This window comes from Onychomys torridus, chromosome 5, assembly GCF_903995425.1.
Source record: "Onychomys torridus chromosome 5, mOncTor1.1, whole genome shotgun sequence".
Taxonomy (NCBI): Eukaryota; Metazoa; Chordata; class Mammalia; order Rodentia; family Cricetidae; genus Onychomys; species Onychomys torridus.
The window spans coordinates 98059508-98076848 of NC_050447.1; the positions used below are offsets into that span (position 1 = coordinate 98059508).

The 17341-nt window shown below is 43.9% G+C and overlaps 1 protein-coding gene across 16 annotated transcripts in view; it reads right to left on the reverse strand.

Moving 5' to 3' along the window:
• The window catches only part of Carmil1 (capping protein regulator and myosin 1 linker 1), a 289003-nt gene that overhangs the window by 41330 nt on the left and 230332 nt on the right, over positions 1-17341 (reverse strand). For all 16 annotated transcript variants that reach the window (XR_004945061.1, XR_004945060.1, XM_036189086.1 and 13 more), the window contains 3 exons: positions 10763-10938; positions 8108-8195; positions 5621-5770 (listed from right to left, as the gene is read on the reverse strand). Coding sequence is in view for 14 of the 16 variants with exons in the window: in XM_036189086.1 (XP_036044979.1) it covers positions 5621-5770; positions 8108-8195; positions 10763-10938 (414 nt within the window). In the remaining 2 variants the exon portion in view is untranslated. The remainder of the gene's footprint in view (positions 1-5620; positions 5771-8107; positions 8196-10762; positions 10939-17341) is intronic.

Sequence of the window (17341 nt, forward strand, 5' to 3'; positions counted from 1 at the left end):
TCTGCTGGCTTTTTGTGAGAAAGTTTGAGAAGGGGCTCATGAACCTCAGACTGGCCGTGGCACTTACTATGTGGCCTAAGATGACTCTGAACTCCTGAGCCTCCTTGCCTCCACCCCTAAATCCTAGGATTACAGGTATGCACCACCATGCCTAGCTTAGGAAATATTTGTACAGAATCTATTTCACCAGTGAGAGAATATGTCAACAACACAGCAATATTGTCAGCTACTTTTCATTTGCTTTGAACTTGCTTAAAATGAAATCAAGATTTACAGCCGCTACCATGAAGAGTTGGGTAAATTTCCTATCAAATAAACTTCCCATATATTTCCAAAGGTATTGTTTTATAGCAAACCACGAGTGGCTTAGTACACATGGGAGCAGTTTCTTGTTCCCAAAAGACTCTTCACCACTTAGGGTTTCAACATCAAGTAGCTGTTCACAGGGCATTGACTCCTTCAGTCACTTGGGAGAGAGGCACAGAGCACAGAGTGAAATGCTTTGATATAGTACCAATGAGAATCTTTAAGAACTGAGCATGGTGGCCAGACAAGACCCTGTCTCAAAGTACACAGACAGCAAAGCTAGTCTGGGGCACATATTTGAGACATGAAATTACATGGGTGTGACTAGCTATCAATTCAGAAGTGCCCACTGAGCCCAGAGCCCTGTCATTTATTTCCCACAAATGAACAGCTCACCCAGGTCCTTGTAAGCATCTCCATGGACATCACTAACATCTGATTCTGCCCAAGCCTTCAGGCTACTCCCCTTGCACTATAAGGCTATATGTGATGAAATGGCCTCTGCTTCCCTTTCAGCCTCAGCAATCTCATTTCCCTTTATTCTTGTTACATTATAATGAACAGCATCCAAACTGTCTCCTTATTCCAAGCCCGTGTGGCTCTCTCCTGGGTTGACTTACTCATTCTCTTCCCCACCAACTTCATATCCGAATGCCAGTGTAACATCAGTAACTGTGTACATGGCACAATGCTTAGAACCTTCCTCCAGGAAGCCTTCCTTGACAACAATCCTCCCCTAATGGGCTTCTCTGTTTCCATAGCAACTGGCACTCCTCTCTCAGAACACACTTTCTATTGTATCTAACTTTCAGGTTTATTAATGAAGAACTACTTCAATCTAAAAATGAGTTTAGGCACATATAAGACAAATCTTTTTTAAAATGAGTAAATTAGGATGAAGAAAAAATGAAGTCTCTGCATCTGCTTCCATCAGTCACTGGATATAGGTCCTATGATGACAGTTAGGGTAGTCACCAATCTGACTATAGGGGAAAGCTAGTTCAGGCACCCTCTTCATCATTGCTAGGAGTCTTAGCTGGGGTCATCCTTGTAGGTTCCTGGGGATTTCCCCAGCATCATATTTCTCCCTAACTCCATATTAGCTCACTCTGTTAAGACATCTCTTTCATTGCTCTCCCTCCCTGTCCCTCCCCCAACTCGGCCATCTCAAACCCTCATGTTCCCACCCTTCCAGTTTACCCAGGAGATCTTAACCATTTCCCCTTCCTGGGGAGATCCATTCGTGTCTTATCCCGGGTACATGAACTGGCTTTGTAGAGCCCATTCCCTAAGGTGTGATGCCTTACTCAGCCTGATGCAGGGGGAGGGGCTTGGTCCTTCCTCAACTTGGTATGCCAGCCTGTGCTAACTACCCAAGGGAGGCCTTACCCCCATGAGGAGTGGATGGGGGATGGGATGGAGGATGGGGAATGGGGGAGAGCAGGAGAAGGAGAGGAGGGAGAACACTGGTTGGTATGCAAAATGAAAAAAAAATCATAAATAAAAAAACAAAGTCAGAATTATGGCTGAATAACACAAGCAGTATTTCTTAAGGCTCTGGATACTTTCTATAGTCAAATACAATCATGCAGCTCTGAATTTTCGTAAGCACACAACTTGTCTAAGGGGTACAGAGTCTACTGCTGGAAACATCTGTCACTGTTGGTTAAAATCTGGCAATTTCTTTTTTAACAATGACATTTGGGGATGAAGTCAGCAGTGCCCACAGCAGTGATACAGAACATGTAAACAGCCTAACAATATGGTTTTTGTTTGTTTCTCAGACAGGGCCTCTCTATGTAGAGCAGGCTGTCCTGGAACTCACAGGGATCCTCCTGTCTCTGCCTCCCAAGTGCTGGGATTAAAGGAATGCAGCAGCACACCTAGTCAGTGACAGACTTTAGAGGGGTGCTTACTCAATGGGCCCTTAGTAGAGATTAATGACATGAATCAAATTCATGCCTCAGGCCAGGGAAGGACTTGGGGGCTCAAAAAACAGAGACACGGGGTAGAGAGCTAGTCTACAAAGCCCAGCCTCTAAAGGGTACCACATCCTCTTCCACCCTACATTTCTGCTTTTGCCCTCGGATTTCTTCCCTTCAGACTGAAGAGACAATGTCAATCCCTGCAGCTGCAATGAGCTTCTATTGCAGACACTCATTATTCTCTAGTGTGTGGTAGATGCTGATATGCTCACACGTGTGCGGTGGCCAGAGGCGGATGTCATGTGTCTTCCTATGTATCACTTTCCACATCATGTTTTCAGAAACGGTCTCCCTGAACCTGGAGCTCGCCAGCACCCACATAGATGCCAACAACTGTCTGTAACTCCAGTTCCAGGGAATCTAACACCCTCACACAGACATACATGCCATACATGCAGGCAAAACACCAATGCATATAAAATTAAAAAAAATAAAATAAAATAAACCCAAATTTAAATACCATTGAATTCAGAAACAAGACAAAAATCTCTGCCTCAAAAAAACAAAACAAAATAAACAAACAAAACAACAACAAACAAAACACCAATAAAAAACAATGACTTTTTTTCCCTCAAGAAGTATAGTGGGTACCCATGACAATCCAAGCATTAAGAAACTAGAAACTGGAGCATCAGGAATTCCAGGACAGCCTGGACTACACGACAGCCTATCTCAACACACACACACACACACACACACACACACACACACACACACACACATGCGTGCACACACACACAGTGTTTCTATTGTGAGCTAAAATAAAGGTCTCCCTTTTGTCTGTGTATTTTCACAGCAGGAGAAATGAAACTAAGTCCCTGGGGGCTCAGGGGGGCTGGTGAACTTAGTAGCTAAAAAGTTGTCACATCTCCTCTTTCCAAAGTGCTATCCATAAGAAAAGGCTGTCACCGAATAAAACTGCAGGGAATAACTTAACAGTGGTGATGAGGACCATCTGTTGTGCAGTGAGCATCCGTGCAGCTAGCTGTAAATGAAACACGCTGACCACAGCCTGTGGCTAGCAGTCTTGTGAACAAACGGTTTAACTAATAACTGCTGGCTTTGACGAGATACGTGGCTCAGCCGTCTTAAAAGCACAGAGACCTGAGCTCAAGTTCCAGAACCCAATTAAAAAGCCAAACACAGTGGCATGGAGCTGTGTCTCAGCAGAGGCAGAGACAGGAACCAGCAAGCACCACATCCCCGTGGGAGACACTGTTTCAAAATCCATGGGAGACTGTTCCCAATGACTGACTTGGCTCTTCATACATGCACATATGCACCCACACTCCAGCAAACACACACAGAGAAAAGGGAAACCACTGCCAAGAGCTGACATGGTGACTGAATTCAGCACTGAGTTCACGGAGGCAGGAGGATCAGAAGTTCAAGATCACCGTCAGTTTCACAGAAGTGGAAGGTCTAGCCTGGGCTACAGGAAACCCTATCTGATCTTCCACACACGTGAACTGCTGGTATCAGAAAACGAGGCAATTTCTTCAGTTAAAAAAAACCAAAACAGTTTCTTGATCAGGTCAAGTACACTTTCACTAAATTTTAGACTGCATTCAAAAACTTAAAATTATATATTGAATTTGGCGGCTGGAAAGTATTGAGGGAAATAATTGCTGCTTTATTGCTGGAGACAGTGGTGTTCCAGTTAATTGAAGCCTGCTCCCATTCTCCTCCAAGCAAATAGCAGTCGGAGATAAATGGCTCTTCAGCAGCAACGTCTTTTTTGATTCTGAACGGGTCTGACACTCATTAGAATATCGGAGAGAATGGCAGACAATTAGTGAGCTGGCAAGTCACAGATGCTGCCTTCTCACCTCCACCCCAAGCTCCTGGCGGATTTTCACGGCATTATATTAGAAGTAGTGACAAACCAGGGATAATCAATCAGTAACACAAGAACTGCACCCTTCAAACCCAGAATGCCAGCAAGAAGCACAGGTAGGACAGCTGCAGATTGGGCATCCTGAGTTCCCAAGTTGCCCTGCTCTGTGAAAGGGGAAGGTGGGGTGGACAGCAAATATGTTCTGTACAGATTTATCTTATTATTATTTGTGTGTGTGTGTGTGTGTGTGTGTGTGTGTGTGTGTGTGTATGTGTGTGTGTATGCATGCACATGTGTGCATGTACATACTTGTGGATAACCAAGGAGGCCATAAAAAAAGTGTCAGATTCCCTGGAGCTGGAGTTTTTGAGGTTATGAGCTGGGTGCCGATTCCATTCCTCTGAACGAGCAGCAAGTACTATTAATCACTAAGCCATTTCTCCACCCCATCTCAGCCCTCTTTAAAAAAGACCCTCTTTCTGACATTGTTTTCTGTTTTGTTTTGTTTTTCGAGACAGGGTTTCTCTGTGTAACAGCCCTGGCTATCCTGGAACTTGCTCTGTAGAGCAGGCTGGTCTTGAACTCACAGAGATCTGCCTGCCTCTGCCTCCGAGTGCCGGGGTTAAAGGTGTGCGCCACCACATCCGACAAATATCAGCACAGGGTATGGTAAGCACAGCTGTCAACCTAGTGCTTGGGTAGCTAAGTCAGGATGTGGAATTCAAAGTCATCCTCTACATACAGGAGTTTGAGGTCAACAAGAGTTACACCCTGTCTCAAAAACAAAACAAAACAGAACAAAAGACCACCACCATCACCAATAACAAAAAAGAGCATTCTTTGCTTGAACTTTATTACATCTGTAACCCCATGAGTTCAAGACCAGCCTAGATGACAAATTTAGTCCTAGGCAAACCTGGGCTATCGAGAAACACCTTGTCTCAAAACAAAACAAAACAACCCCACCACCACCAAAAGAACCCCGCCCTTATGAATTCAGGTTGTTTTCAAGGCTTTTAGTCATGCTCTTCTTAACAGTTGTTGACCAAGTACTGAATTTTTTCCCAGAGAGACCAGTGGTATTCATTATGTTCTGTGATCTCAGAAGTAACCCTTCAATCCAAATTAATGCAATGTCTATGCCTAACTTAGGGCCCTAACCCTTCCCCAGTGAAACTGCATTTATTGGGTCTTCACAGAAATGTAAGTCCCGAAACTGAAGCTAAGGTCAAATCCAGGGGCCATCGGACCCTGAGAAAGGCTACTCCTGACTGAGTCATCCTGAGGTTCCATCCAGGAGGCGCATGCCTCCTCCTGGCTACCAACACACGTGTTTTCTGAAAACTGGAAGCTTCTTCATACATGTGGGCCTGGATGGCTTCCCCATCCCCGTTCTGATGAGTGTCTGATCTCAAACAATGAGACTTTAAAAACTAACCAGGGGCACGGCACAGTGGGGGTGGGCATGGCACCCACAGGGACTGCGGCTTACCATACAGGTATCTAGGTCTTCCAGCCTCTCCACCTCCGTGAGATCCTCCACCGTAAGTGTGGCTCGTTTCACAGGCTTCTCCTCGGCCAGCTCCACCTCTAGGGCCTCTCGCTGGGGAAGGCTCTTGCCTCTCCTGCTGAAATGGTCCGCCTAGGGGTTAAGTGTGCACAAGCAGAAATTAGAGCAGGAAACAAGGAGGAACTGGTCAGCGAATTCCTGAAGGTGTGCTCCACAAGGTGGCGCTGTAGAGAGCTACCCTGCAAGCCGTCAAGGAAATTCTATTTAATTAAGCGATTAAGTAATTAAGTCAGTGTTTTTGCAATATGTCTCATTATCTAATCCTGCCTGACCTATAGCCTCCCTGACTCAGCCTGCACTCCAGGGTGCTGGCATCCCAGGTGTGTACCACCAGACCCAGCTTCAGTGACGACTCTGAATCAATATACATTAGTGAAACATTCCTTTTCTGACTTTTGGGGGCCTAGTAAGTGAGAAATAAGAAACCTCATAAGGGAGGGTACTGGCAAGGTGGCTCTGTGGTTAAAAGCACCTGCCGCCAAGACATACCACGGAAGTAAACCCTGAGGCTCACTTTCCACATGGTGGAAAGAGAGAACAGACTCCCACAAATTGTCCTCTGACCTCCATATGCCTGCCAGTACATCGATACACCCAAACACTCCCCAGAAAAAATAAATTTTTGAAAAATCTTTTTTTAATTAATAAATGATAATACTAACTGAGAAGAAAATAAGTAGCTTTTTATTAATCTATTTAGTAAGAATTTTATTCTGTATCCAGTTGCATATTTAATGATGGTAAAATGATTCCAACTTTCATTATTTTTAAATACTAAAAGAAAATAAATTAAAACTTAGTAAGTTACCTCCCACTGTTTTCATATGTGGAATACCATATTATTCCCATTTTTTATGTTTTAGTAAATGTACAAAAGCAAACAGTAGGAAGTGGGATGTGCTGGGTTGATTTAAACATGAGGAAGTCTATACAAGCCTGGAGGACTTCCCTAAACCCCAACGGGTGGAAACTAATTGACCAGTTTCATTCCCAAGGTAGCATTATTTTAATACAACACTTAATTTCTCCTTTTATAAGCCAGAGCCCTAGAATGGATGTTCAGATGAAGCTCAAAGCAATGGGGGCATAGGCTGCAGGTTCATTCTGAGACCCACCCAGGAATCACACCTGGGCCTGTCTGTGACTGAGCAGGGAAGGCCTTCCCTGAAGATGGGTGTCTCCCTCCCCCGGGCTGGGGTCCTAGACAGAAGGGAATGTGGAGAAGGGCAGTGAGCTGCGGCATTCATGTCTCTCTGCTTCCTGTTCATGGATGTGATGTGATCTGCCACCTCAGCTCCTGCTGCTGTACGAGCCACACCATGGGCCAAAAGAAACCCTTCCGTTCCGAAGTGTTCGTCAACTATTTTGTTACGGCAATGAGAAAGTACAAAATAAAGTAATAGATACAAAACTCTTCCAAGCATTAAAAATCAATATTCTGAGTAAATTCTTAATAAAAGGAAGAAAAAGTGAAAATTTCAAACTTCCCATGAAGGCCTCCCAGGTAGAGAGTCATGCCAAGACGTCATCCAGTATTGGTGGCACCCTGTCAACATTCTGAGGCAGCTCCAGTGCCCATGGGACATCAATAAAATGTTTCCAAAATAGAATGTGCCAGGCTGGCCAGAGCTATATAGTGAGGCCATGTCTCTAAATGAATAAATAAATTTTTAAAGAGCATGCTCCACTGAGTCTGAATTGGGGACTCCAGACAATGAAGTTACTCCTGGCTGCCAGGAGACGTGAATACAGCGTCTTCAGCTTGATGGGCCAGGAATCTGTTTTCTATACAATTTGGCACAGGGTTGCAATGCTGATAAAATACAACACAGAAAAATTTTAGAAAATAATATGTGCTTAGAAAATACTGTGATCCTGTCAAATTACTCTAGAAACTTCTCAGTGGCCCCTGCTGGTTTCTTAACTAATGAATGATCACAGACTGGTAACCAGTGTTGGGGGCCAGCTGGGGTCCACAGGGAACATTTTGAGTACTGCTGCTACAGATAAACTGTCTTGGATTTTAAAGAATAGGATTTAAATTCGCTGGGCAGGGCAGCATACACACTTGGGAGGGAGAGGCAGGAGAATCAGGAGTTTAAGGATATCCTTGGCTATGTAGAGAATTGAGGCTAGCATAGGCTACATCTCTCTCTCTCTACACACACACACACACACGTGTTTGACCTTCATTAAAACTGGACAAGATTTCTAACACTGCTCACTTCTACCCCGTCATTCAATTCTGATGCATTCCAGGATGGCTAGAAGCAGCAGAAGAGAGAGGAGGAATGCCAGGCTCTCCACCCATCATGCTGCAAAGAAGACAGAGAAAAGAAGCCACACCCCCTCCTGGAACCCCCAGGCAGGGCCAAGCCGGAAGGGCTCCCTCCTGACGCTGGCACTCACCAGCTTCCGATGGCTGTTGGAAAGTGCCTCCAGAATCTCATCCACGATGCGGTCAGACAGAAATGAGGCCACTGTCAGCTTCACCTCACTGTGGACACCGAAGGAGAGAGAAGCTCTTTAGCTTGTAGTCGGGGGAGAAAGGAGCATGCACCTGTGAGGTCATGCTGATAAGGCCAACTAGGATCCCGCTCCTGTCTCTGAAAATGGACTGGAAGAATATGGGGACAGGACTAAGGAGTACCAAAAGTAGCCCTTAAACAATGCCACAAACACACAGGTGACAGGCATCCATTACTAATGTCGACTTGTCCCTGAGTTTGAAGCATGAGATTTAAAGGTAGAAATGAAAACCACCTGGATAAAGACAAACTCAATAGGAACCACATGTGCCACGTGACACACTGCACCTACCGTCACAGACAAGAGCTGACTCGGACTGCAGAACGTTCAGAGTCTAGTCTGGCTAGTAACACCTCAATTATCACTTCAATGTGCACACACAGCCATGTGCACACACAGCACATAAAATGTTTTCAACAATGGAACTGTGCCACACTATTTCTGTTTTGACTTATCATTATGCTAGGCATCTCAAAAATGCACAGTGCTCCATCTTTTGTAGTAGAGATTATTACAATTTTTAGGTTGGATGCCTCTTAATCTGACCCCAGACAATTCCTCAGCAACAGAAAGAGGTTGATAGTTTTTAAGTAACAGGCTCTGGTCCCTGCAGACGACTCCTGTTTAGTTCACACTTCAGCCATTCACAAGGATTTACCATCCATGAACCACCCTACTCTAAAGCGGAAGTGTACACAGGTCCAAGATTTGAGGGAGTGTTAGGAAGCCAGTCTCACACCTACATTCTAGAATCATCTTACAAGCTTAGCCTGCTTTTGAAATCAACAATTTTATGTTTTCGGAACAGACAAATAAGCTGTCAAAACAAAATTACTTAATCCTAAAGCTGAGGTTGAATGTGTATTTGTGTAACAGAAAAATCCCTGTAACCTGAGTGTGACAATTTGTACTGAGACTTCCTTACTCAGAAAGATTACCGCTAGGGTGCAGGAGAGGGATTAACTCTGATACTTGTGTAAATCTCCAGGAGGATTCTTCAATTCTTTTTGATGAAACAAGGTCTCACTGGTATTTGATTGTCTAATATTTAACTATCTAATACTTTAAGCTGTGTGTGATGGCTCACAATCAGAATCCCAGGACTGGGAAGGCTGAGGCAGAAAGATAGCTGTGAGTCTAAGGCTGGCCTAAATTAGAGATGATGATGATGATGATGATGATGATGATGATGATGATGATGAGAATGGCATTTAGTTAAACACATCAGGGTCATGCAGGTGAGATTCACTCTTGTCTCATACCAAAAACATGGAACAAAGTCCTACCCAGGATTCTAGAGGATGCTGGAATCTGGTGATAACAAGTATTTCCTGATTCTCATTAGCTATGCCTAAGATTATGTCTCTTTTTAGCCCTCTAGGTATAGTACTTCATGCATCTCGATAATCCTAGACTGGCTTTATAAACTCAAAATCCTTTTTTCTAATTTCTCAGAGTTTTCAAACTGCTTTAGACTTCATCCCAGTAGATACCAGAAGCTCATTAAACCAACAGAATGCAATGCCGAGTCTCCAATCTGAGGCCATCCAGTGCCGCGGGTTTCCTGACTCTATGGTTTACAGCCCAGAGACACTCTGTTTGGCTATCTGCCTTGCTCTGGTGGGAGCCATTCGGCTTCATAGTTGTGTGGTCGTACTATTTATTCCCAGCTCTCCACAACTGCTAATTTTCTTGCTCACCTAAATATCTTTATCAATATTCAGAAATAGGTAAAGGGGAAACTTAAGCTGTTTGGAACTGGGCTTCCAGCCATCCCACTCTCCACCTAGGAGGCATAAGGAGAACTGAGTATAATACAATGCTCATGACCCCTGGGGTCTCTACGTGAAAATCAAGGAAGTCTCTAATTACGTCTTCTAAATACTGAAATCCTGATATACTGCTCAAGCCTCTCCAAACACATATCTGAGGACTTCAAAGCCCACCATCCTAACCTGGGGTGAACACATGATGGTTCACTCTAGAGGTCTGAGGCAGGAGGACTGATATAAGTTTCAGGCTAGTCTGGGCTACAAAGTTTCAGTAAAGCCTGGGCTATAGATTGAGGACTGCTCAACAAAACAACAAACAAACAACAACAATTATAAAACTGACAGGGAGGGAGGGGGAAACAGAGTGTGTGTGTGTGTGTGTGTGTGTGTGTGTGTGTGTGTGTGTGTGTGTGTGAAATTTCCTCAGACTTAAGCCAGTGAGTTAGAAAGTGGAAGATAAATGCTGGATTCAGGACCCGGGAATTACAATCTTGTCTTCCTCCTTATATATAAAACCCTTAAAGAGCCACAGACTCTGTGCTCTGGGGTAATGCAGATATAAGCATGTCCAGAACTCTCACTTGTGTGTACAACCTATGTTGACATACATTACTGATGTGCATAGCTATGTTTACATACATTCTCCTCAGTCCGTTAGATACATCTCAACACACTCCTTGATGATAACGCCACCAACACTATCTTTGCTGGAAGATAAGAACCTGGACCTTGTCTCACTCACATACTAACACAACGAACATACCTAATTTTGTTAAGAATGTCGATTCCGGACTGTTCCAACAGGACGTTTTTAACAAAGGTGCGTGGGATGGAAATCTTTTCAGTGCTGGCATGGATCAGGTCCTGTCGGATGTGGGCTTTTCTCATTACACTGGGGCAGAGGTCCTCAGCAGCATCTACCATGTTTTCAAGCAAACCCTGCGATACAGAAGAGGGAGATAAGGACACAGCCACCAGAACCCGTGGAGGACACGAACCTCTGGGGCGCAACCAAGGACTCCAGACAGCCCCTACGAGATCTGTAACTCCTGGGTGACTGGTGAACTCAAGGAATCACTGTAAATCAGACACTCAGCAGAATCTGTGTTTCACTCCAGCATCTGAAGTCTTGCGGGCAGCGGCTGCACTTAACACAGTTACGAGTGAGAATAATAAAACATGCTTTTACAAAGCAACTTGCCACAGCAGACTAAACTCCCAGGCCCTAGTAAGCATGCTGAACAGATACAAACTGAGAATTAGAAATCGCTAAAATATGTATGAGACTTCCCAAATCACACAACCTCTAAATTACAATGAACCGTTCAATATTTCTACAACACAACAGCAGAAAAATAACAAAATCACTGAAATGACTGCCAATTTTTCTCTTCTAAGAGAAAAGTTTTCCTAAGTGTAAAACAGCAGTTATAAGAACAGCAATAAACAACATGAATAATAACAGATGAAAACGTTTACATAGAATCCTATAAACAACCTCAATAGCAATGCCAAAACACATTTTCTCACAGCCCTGCAGCATCTGAGAAAGAATATTGCACATTCCACACTCCCAACATCTGTGCAGATGGATGGAGTAGCTGCTCAAGGGATCTCCCCTCACAGGTGAGAAATGTGTGCACTAAGGAATGTTAAATGACTTGCTCAAGATGAGTGACGGGATTACTAGGGAAAAGGCATCGGTGTTTCTTTGAACCCTAGCTGAATGATAAAATTATCCACCTATAACCTTAATACCAAGTGACGGATCAAGGCTGTACTTCACTTTACAAAATAAATCTCAACCAGGACGCTTTTCAGTCCACATAATACTCTGTAAACGAAGGCTGATTCTGACACACTTAGTCTATAAATAAGGAGAATGGGGCTCAGAGGAGGTCAGTGACTTGTTCAGGGCTACTCAGTGCTTACTGGAATTGGTGAGATAAGGGCTCAGGGTCTCCTGTCCAGTTCTCCTGTTTCCTCGTCTAGTATTCTCTTTTGACACCCCAGTCTGTCCAAACCTTTGCTTCAGGACCTACAGTTCTCTTTCCCTCTTCTCTGAGCCAACAGCATCTAAGGTTTCCAGGGTGATCCGTGGGAAACAGGGCTGGGAGAAAGGGTCCTCGGACACATTTGCAATGCCATGGGCTCCAGCTCAGGTACTTATACTGTATCTCCACCATGCATGGTTCTTGTCCCCCAGCACCCACCCTTCAACAGCCCGCCTTCCGGAGCCTCGCCTTGTGCCTCAGGTTTTAATGAGTCTCAAGCAAACACTTATCTACAGTGATGTGGGAGGCAGAGAGTTGCTGAGAGTCTGAATTTTAAGTTTTACCGGATGTTAATTAGCTTAAATTTAAATGAGCACAAATAGGAAACAGTTGACATGTTGAGTGGTGAGCTAGGTCTAATGTTACATTGATTCATCACCACAGGACTAGGCAGGGCATGAGAGAGTTTCAGTTCATTGTCCTGAGATACACACACACACACACACACACACACACACACACACACACACACATTTGGTTTTTCTTAGTTTTTGGCACACTGGACTTGAAATGTTGTTTCAGAAAGACAGTGTTTCTATTTAGCAACACTACATTTTCCACATTCCTTATTTCATAAACTCAGATTTTTTTTCTCTGATAGCTTTTATTTTGATCCAAGGTATAACCCTTAATATTAATTTTTAGTGTAGTCTAGGAAGAGAAAGCTAATCTGGTTGTTGCTGTTGTGTGTGTGTGTGTGTGCTCGCGCGTGTTTCTTCTTTTTCTTTTAAACATGTGGTTTTAATCATGTAGGCTGGGAATGGGTCAGTGGGAGAAGAAGGCGTAGGATCTCCTGGAGCCAAGGTTACGTGTGGATGTGAACGACTTGATGTGGGTGCTGGGGACTGGACTCGGTCCTCTGCAAGAGCAGTTTCTGCTCTTCATTTCTGCGCATGGCTCCAGCCCTGCTATCTCAGGTTCTTGAAGTGTCTTCATTGTATCCTCCTTAAGCATTGGGTCAGCCGGATGTGTAACTGCACTAACAGTTTATGTTTGTGGGGAAGTTTGCCGACATCATTTCATTGTCTCCTGGTTTCTTAACTGCTGAGCATCGAGTGGCCAGGCTCCATGGGTGTGTGTGTGTGTGTGTGTGTGTGTGTGTGTGTGTGTGTGTGTGTGTGTGTGTGTGCGCGCGCGCGCATGTGTGAAGTCCAGAGAAAGAGGAAGTTTTCCTCCCCTGGACTCTGCTCCCATCTCTCCTGCTCTGGGTTTGCTGGGCTTCTGCCATCAGTCTGCCAATCCCCAGTTCCCGACTCTCTCCAGTGTCACCGTCTCTCATTTTTGTTCCCCTCCTTCTGGAAAGCGAAGCCAGAGCTGCTGTGAACTCTGTGCGCATCTCTGCATTTTTCTGACTGTTTTCATTCTGTTGATCTCTGTGTTATTGTCTTCAGACAACTCTCAGTGAGCAGGCCCTGGTTCTGAAATGTGACAGAATTCAGTTCCCTTAAGACAGTCTCAAGTGTGTACCTCTGAACTGTAAATACCCAACACGCCCACTGGGTGTTGGGAAATGTCTGTAAAGCAAGCTGGACCCACATCTTTAAGATGGCAGCTACCCTTTTGTACTTGGTGTTGAGCCTCTGAACTACATATGTAATGTCCATACTGGAGTGTTCGGGAACTCTTTTTCTTTTGCTGTGGAGACACTCAGTACAGGGTTGTGGAAGTAGCTCGGTGGTAGAGCATCTGCCTAGTATGTTCAAGGTCCTAGTGTCCATCCCAGAACTGCAAAATAGCAGTAACAACAGCAGCAGCAGCAACAGTAACAACAGCAGCAGCAACATCAACAATGACACCAACAGCAGCAACTACAACATCAAAAAACCTAAATACAGAAGTGGAACTATTTTGAATAAATCAACATCTGACTCGACAGAATTCCTCCTAAACCCATCAGGCTTCCTATCCTAAGTGAATCTGAAATTTACCAGTGAAAACTTTCACCATTTAAGTCTGAGGGAAAGAAAGCAAGAACATTCCAGATTCAAGGAAACATGTTAAAATGTAAGGCCAGAGGGGGAAAAGACATCCCAAAGCCATTTATTCTCTGATTGTCCCAGCAGTAATGTTAGGAGGCAAAGGGGGGGTGGGAGGCGGCAGAGGTGAGGCATCATTCTGACACCTTGCCACAGGCCAGGTGTCCAGAAACCACAGGGCTTCTCAAAGAAAGAATTCTGCAGACCTATGCTCTAGGGCGTGGTGAAGAGGCTGACCCACCTGCCCATTTTCTTTCTGAAGTAATCACTTTGAAAAGTAGCCCACAAAACCATTTGAATTTTTCTCATCTAATAACTAAAACCCCCATCACTGGTCATGATGAAGCATTATCCTGATCAAGAGAAGAAATCACCATGGTTGCTACACAAGCCTGAGTAAAGAACTGTGGTCCAGCCACCCTGGGCCACTGTCAGGGTAAATAAACCCAGGGTGCTGAGCCAGGCCTCCCCCTTTTCCATTCTCTGCAGTAAAAACCTATTTTTACAAAATAACAATTCCTTTTTATAATACAAAAAAATCCACCTACTTTAGCTCTTGCTGGTTTGATATACTTTAGAGACTCTGCAAACAGGAACAGGGTTCCTTTAACAAATGAAAATTTGCTTTTAGGAATAAGGAATGATCCTTACAGCTTAGTTAATTACATTAAATGCACTTTGTTTCCTAATTTTAAGGAAATCAAAGTATTACATGGTTACTATAAGTAGGAAAATTGGCCGGGCAATGATGGCACAGTCCTTTAATCCCAGCACTCAAGAGACAGGTAGGTGGATCTCTATGAGTTGGAGGCCAGCCTGGTCTACAGAGCAAGTACCAGAACAGCCAAGGCTGCACAGAGAAAACATCTCGAAAAAAATCAAAACAAACAAAAAGAAAGAAAAAAAAAAAAGTAGGAGAACATGGTATCATCATCATCACCCACCCCCACCCCTCCCACAAAAGGCTATTTGTCAGGTCAGCAGAAGAAAGTAGAAAGGAAGTGAAAGTTCTTTGGGGCATGGAAAATGTAAGAAAGTAAATGTTTCAGTAGAACACATGAATCTGTGAATGAGGACTTGCTGTGATTCGTGACAGATGTTTTCAGAGGGAAAGGCACTTGAATCTCACAAGGTCCAGGAAGGACATGTAAGCAGGGAGCAGAAAAATACAAACAAAGCCAACACGCAGGCCACTGCGGGCTTGGGGCCTGGGAGCTAGTGACCAGAAGACCAGTGGCACAGTGAAAGCAGAGGATGTTGGTGCCATTCAACGAGGGCTCAGAAAACCCCACAACAAAAAGTGGGAAAAGCCTATCCACAGGACAGAAGCATCTATACTGTCTCAGGCCTTTTAAATGCAAATGTATTTTATTTTGGATATTTGTGCCCTAGTCCCTCCTAAGAAAAATTAGCCAGAATCACTTTCAGCTGCTCCAGGCAGTTTCGGGGAAACAGACAGCTAAGGTCAGGGCAGTCTGTGGCTCAGACAAGATGAAAGCCCAGCAACAGTTGGAAGCTGTTGGAGAGGAAGGGACCTGTTACCTTATTTCATGCCAATTTAAATGACAGCCATTCTTACAGTAGGAAGAAATTCTTACAGATGCCCTAGAGGGGGGGAGGGCAAGGAGGGAACAGATGGAAATAGGCCATTTTCAATAGAAAAAACACAGGGCTGGGTATGTAGCTCACTGATCAAATGCTTACCCAGCAAGCATTCAGCCCCGAGGCCAAGCTCCAGCACCATAAATAAATAAATACTTATGCACTACTCTGCTATTAAAGAAATAAAAACATACAATGAGTTGTTTTTTTTTTCCAAATGTTAGAAGTGTCACGCTGTACCCAGTACCACTAAGAATACGATAAACGAGCAGTTCCCTGTACTGCTTGACATGTTTGCAAATCCATACAAAAGTATAATGCGATTAACCCAGGAATGAAGCGATTACATAAATTCACCCTAACAAAGCTTATCAGAAATTAGAATAGGCAAATCTATGCAGTGGAATACATCTTTAATGCAGCCATTAGAAACGATGCTTCCTCACTGCTAGAACTGCACTTGTGATAATGACTCCCTGTGTAAAAGGTTCCTAATCATTTGCATGGCATCAGCACAAAGATATAAGGCGGAGTACCTAGGCAGAGTCCGATGTGATTTTTGTTTTTGTAATTCTTTACAAATTTACTGTTGGCATTGCTTAAGCATTTTTCATTCGTTTTCATTTTTTACAGTCAGAAATAAGTAACATAGTTGTTTATTACTAATATAAAAAAGTATATGCCTTATACAGGCAGACCCTTGCAGATCCCTGTTCAGGCAGACCCTTGCAGATCCCTGTTCAGGCAGACCCTTGCAGATCCCTGTTCAGGCAGACCCTTGTAGATCCCTGTACAGGCAGAACCTTGCAGATCCCTGTTCAGGCAGACCCTTGCAGATCTTTGTACAGGTGCCCGTACAGAAGGATCCAAGTGCAATTTAATGCCATGTGATCTAGAAAGACTCAGAAGCAGCACACTGCTCTTTTCTGCCTCTCTGTCTTTGTTCAGTCCAAATTTAAATAGCCAAGGGAAGTAAAATTTACACACTACATGTGTGTCTTTGAGATGCGCACAGGGAGCCGGATTAACGTCTAAGAATCCACAGCATTGTCTGCGCTATTATCTCGATTTTCAGAGACTAACTAGCATACTGGAAAGGTGTCGTTTGTTTGCACCTCCACTCCTGCGCTTACTGCAGAAGGAAACAGACTAAACAATGACAGAAACTCCAAGGGCTTCAAGGCATCCTTGAAAGACAAAAATCCTTCTGAATGAGAAACATCTCTGGGCAGCTGATTTTTGAAATTACCTTTGGAAAAAGCTGCTCTTAGGTTACCCACATCCTCTAAAGTCTTAGGAACCTTTTAAAGCCTTTTTTCGGGTTGGGGATTTAGCTTAGTAGTAGAGTGTTTGCCTAGCAAGCGCAAGGCCCTGGGTTTGATCCTCAACTCAAGGAAAAAAAAGTTAAGAAAGCCTTTTTTCAGTCTATAAGCCAATAGCAGACCTCTGTTTATTTGGGTGCCCTATAGCTCCATTCTAATATGTCTGTTTCTCCATCCCTAAGCATGTCAAGGATGGATGGCTATGCCTCTACTGTCCTTCTCCATGTAAGCAGCATGGCAGTACTTACTCACAGTCCCCATGGTTCCCACTCTCAAAATCAAATATAATACATTTCCCCAGAGCACTTTTTTTGTGTCCTCTATATAGAAATCATCCCCATCAGTAATAACCAATCATATTAAGTGCATTTAGAGATTTGCCATGAAA